The 3,682-nt window shown below is 51.5% G+C and overlaps 1 protein-coding gene across 1 annotated transcript; it reads left to right on the top strand.

Moving 5' to 3' along the window:
- Positions 1-1,283: 1,283 nt before the first annotated feature.
- On the top strand, positions 1,284-1,642 carry LOC120508536 (zinc finger protein 22-like; the record flags this gene model as incomplete). The annotated part of the gene is made up of 1 exon (XM_039722226.1): positions 1,284-1,642. A coding segment is annotated over exon 1 (359 nt), but the record flags the coding sequence as incomplete, so codon positions are not given.
- Positions 1,643-3,682: the final 2,040 nt, after the last annotated feature.

Genomic DNA, 3,682 nt, shown 5'->3' with positions numbered 1-3,682 from the left:
TCACAATCTGGTTAATAACATTGTTAGAGAGATACCTCTGCCCCAATTAAGGCGTTAATGAGACCAAATTTAAAGTAGATTTTATTGAACAGTAAATGTGAGGTAAAGAGAGAGAGATGAAAAGAAAGAGAAAATGGGGGAGAGCAAGAGACAGGGACAGAGCGCTTCAGTGGGGTGCGGCAAGTGTGACATTGTCCCCTGTGTGTGTGGCCTTCTCGGGGTGGAGGTTTTACACCTGAGCCAGTTTGGGTAAGGGAGGTGGTGTTCACCCCACCAGCAGGGATTACCCCACTGTTTCAGGTTACAATGCAAGATGTAACCAAATGCATGTTTTCCATCATCATCCTCACAAAGTGTTATAAACAGGTGGGGCAGTGTTCTTTATCTCTTCCATGACTCAGCCCTGATAACACCCTCCAGGGGCTATCTTCTGTTAATGGGCCACTGAGTGTCCCTGCAGGACTGATAAAATGACATCATCCCATTGTGGGATGCTCTGCCCAGGGGGAGGAGCCAAGCATTCCTACCTGCATATAAGTTGAAGCTTGCAGCACTAGGAGCACCTTGGCTACTGGATTCCCAGAGGACAAGAGCTCCATAAGCACCACTGGACCTTCAGAGGAAGACCAGACCCTTCTACAGGATCACTGCTTCGAGGGAAGCACGGTCATCACTGCAACAGGACTGCAGCCACCATTTAATGGGACTGCTACCAGCACCCTGACCAACAGGGTGGCAGGTTAGATCCTGACTGTGTCAGTTTAAGGCAGGGTTTCTGTATCATTGCCTTGATCTTAATTTTCTTATTAAATTGTAATTCTGGCTTAGACTTTCCCCCCTGGTTTGACCTCAAACCAGTACAAAACTCAATGCACTCATCTCTTGTTTTCCTCCCAAAACAGGATTTCCAATTCCAAAACCTTGACTCAATGGAGGAGAAGGCTACGAGGAAGGTGCCCTGCAATACCTAGGCAGGTAAGGAGGAAGTCAGTGCCCCTTTCCCCCTCTTTCCTGCTCCCAGCCCAGCATGGCCCCCAGCTGCAGGACAATCACGATTCCAACACTATCCTGATGGGGAAACACTGGGGGGATCTCCTTTTCCTTCCCTCTGGCATGGAGGCAAATCCCATCCTGTCCTTGTCCTTCCTCCCCCAGACAAGGAGCTGAGGATGGAGTCTAGTGTGGACAAATGTCCACAGCAGAACATCATGGAAGAGGCCATTTTGAGCAGCTCCATAGCACAGGAATCCAATGGGGAACAAAATACACAGAGATCCCGCAGGATGAGGGGCTGCAAACCCAGCCCAGGTTGTTCTGAGGACGAAAGGCGTACCCTGTGCCAGGAAGGCAGCCAGAGCTCTGAGCTGGTGGTCCTTGAGCAGCTTCATGATGGGGAGAAACTCCACAAGTGTTTGGAGTGTGGGAAGGTCTTCAGGAAGAGCAGCACCCTGATCAGCCACCAGATGATCCACACCAGGGAATGGGCCTACAAGTGTGGGGAGTGTGGGAAGGGCTTCAAGTACAACTCCCACCTCGTCACCCACCGGCACATCCACACTGGGGAGAGGCCCTACGAGCGTCATGAGTGTGGGAAGAGCTTCACCCAGAGCTCCAACTTAACCAGACACCAACAGAGTCACCGGTAAGGAAATCCCTGCAAATGTCCCTTCAGGGAGAGCTTCGTGCCTGGCTCCAGCTATATCCCCTGTTGGAGAACCCACATTGGGAAGAGCTCTTGTGATCCATGTTCACTGTAATCCATGCTGGGAAGACACCTGTCCCTGTTCCTGCCCCTGCCAATGACCTGATGTGGGATGGAAGAACATGAGGGTCTGGCCAGGACCCTGTCATAACATTCATTCCCAGCTCAGGTCATTGCCAGAGGCAGGAAAGGGACTCTCTCTCTCCCCGAGGAGAAGGGTGTCCTTTACAGGCAGGCGAAGTATGTGGCCAGGAAGAGCCAGTTGTTGATGTTGTAGTTTTCCCTATTAATTTTTTTTCTTATCCCCTCTATTATCAATATGGTTTTTCTAACTGTTTCTTCATTGTCTCATTGCTGTTCCCAGTAAATTGTTCTTATCCTGGCCTGGGATCTTTGCCTTTTGTTCTTTCCATGGGAGGTGAGAGGGCAGCGAGCGGCAGTGCGGTTTTAGCAGCAGGAGGAAACTGGGGAATCCCATTCCTGAACCCAGGCCCCTGGAAACCGAGCATCCCAGCTGGTCCCAGCCCTGGTGGCCATGGCAACAGCCTTGGGAGTGGGTCCCTGGCTGGGGCTGTGGGAACCTCTTCCCTCTGGTGCCCAGGGACAAGACTGGAGGGAACGGCTGCAGCTGAGTCCCGGCAGGCTCAGGTTGGATCTCAGGAAAAGGTTTTTCCCCAGAGGCTGCTGGGGCAGTGCCCAGGCTCCCCGGGGAAGGCTCCCAGCTCCAGGGCTCTCTGAGCTCCAGCAGCATTTGGACAGCGCTGCCAGGCCCAGGCTGGCATTGTTGGGGTGTCCTGTGCAGGGCCAGCACTTGGACTCCAGGATCCTGATGGGTCCCTCCCAGCTCAGCCAATTCTGTGCATCTGGGATCCCATGACCCTGGGGATGGGACTGCCAATGNNNAAATACCCCCAAGGACCTCCAGGATTTATAAATCCCTGGTGTGCGAGGAGCCTTAGAACAGCTGATTCCAACCCCAGACCTAGAGTTTTCAAGAGTTTTTATGTAAAGAATTATAAAGGTGGAATTAGACCTTTATAGAATTTGTCCCACAGAATTAAGGCTGGCAAGCTGGAGGTATTTTTATATATATATTCTATAATGGTAATGATTAGAAACAATTATCTTCAAAATAATCAGAAATATTTATTCTAAGGTATAAGAGCTGTAACATATTATATTGTATAGAGCACTAGGAAGTGATTTCAAAGCAATTTTATTAAAGCAAAACTAGTAATTAAGCAGAACAATGATGGTGGGACAGAGTCTTTGGCTCAGCCTGGAACTGTGACCTTGAGCAGTGTCTCCACTGCGGGGAGGAATCTCCACACTCCACAAGAAGGGAAATGTCAGGAGATGCTGCTGTTAAAATTTGGGACGGGGCTTTTCTAGTCTGAAGTGCTGCCCTGTCAGTCAGATGTGCCCAGGATGGTCCAGCTTGGCAGCTCTGCAGAAGCTCTCAGTGCTGTCCCTTGGTTGTGTCTTTCTCTGGGGATTTTTCCAGCTCTGCCAGAGCTCCAGCTCCCTCTGAGAATGTGGAACTTTGAGATGGAGGAGTCAGGCTGGTTTCAGTTTTATTCACCCCAAAAGCAGCATGACCCCCTCCTTCATTTCCCACTGGGGGCTTTGCAAACAGGGCCTTGCTGGCGTTGTTGGAGCCCATTGCAGGCAGAGCTTCCTGCTCCAGCAGGAACTGCCTTTCCTGTGCCATCAGCAGGGCAGGTCCTGCTGCAGGAAAAGCCCCAGGCCAGCCCCAGCACAGGGGAGGCCTCAGGCACAAGGGCAGAATGCCGTGCTGGGAGCTGTGCCAGGCAGAGCCTGAGGTACCAAAGGCACCTTGGCAGCAGCAGCTGATTGCAGGGCATGGCCAGAAGCCTCCCATGGCAGCCCGGCCTGGTGGCCAGCACTGCAGAGCTGCTGCCTCAGGGCTCATTTCTGAGGCAGATATGAATGACATATATATGAATGACAAGATATGAA

This window comes from Passer montanus, unplaced genomic scaffold (assembly GCF_014805655.1).
Source record: "Passer montanus isolate IOZ18808 unplaced genomic scaffold, ASM1480565v1 scaffold1073, whole genome shotgun sequence".
Taxonomy (NCBI): domain Eukaryota; kingdom Metazoa; phylum Chordata; class Aves; order Passeriformes; family Passeridae; genus Passer; species Passer montanus.
Note: the sequence above shows the minus strand (reverse complement) of the source record. Positions and strands in the feature narration are given on the sequence as shown.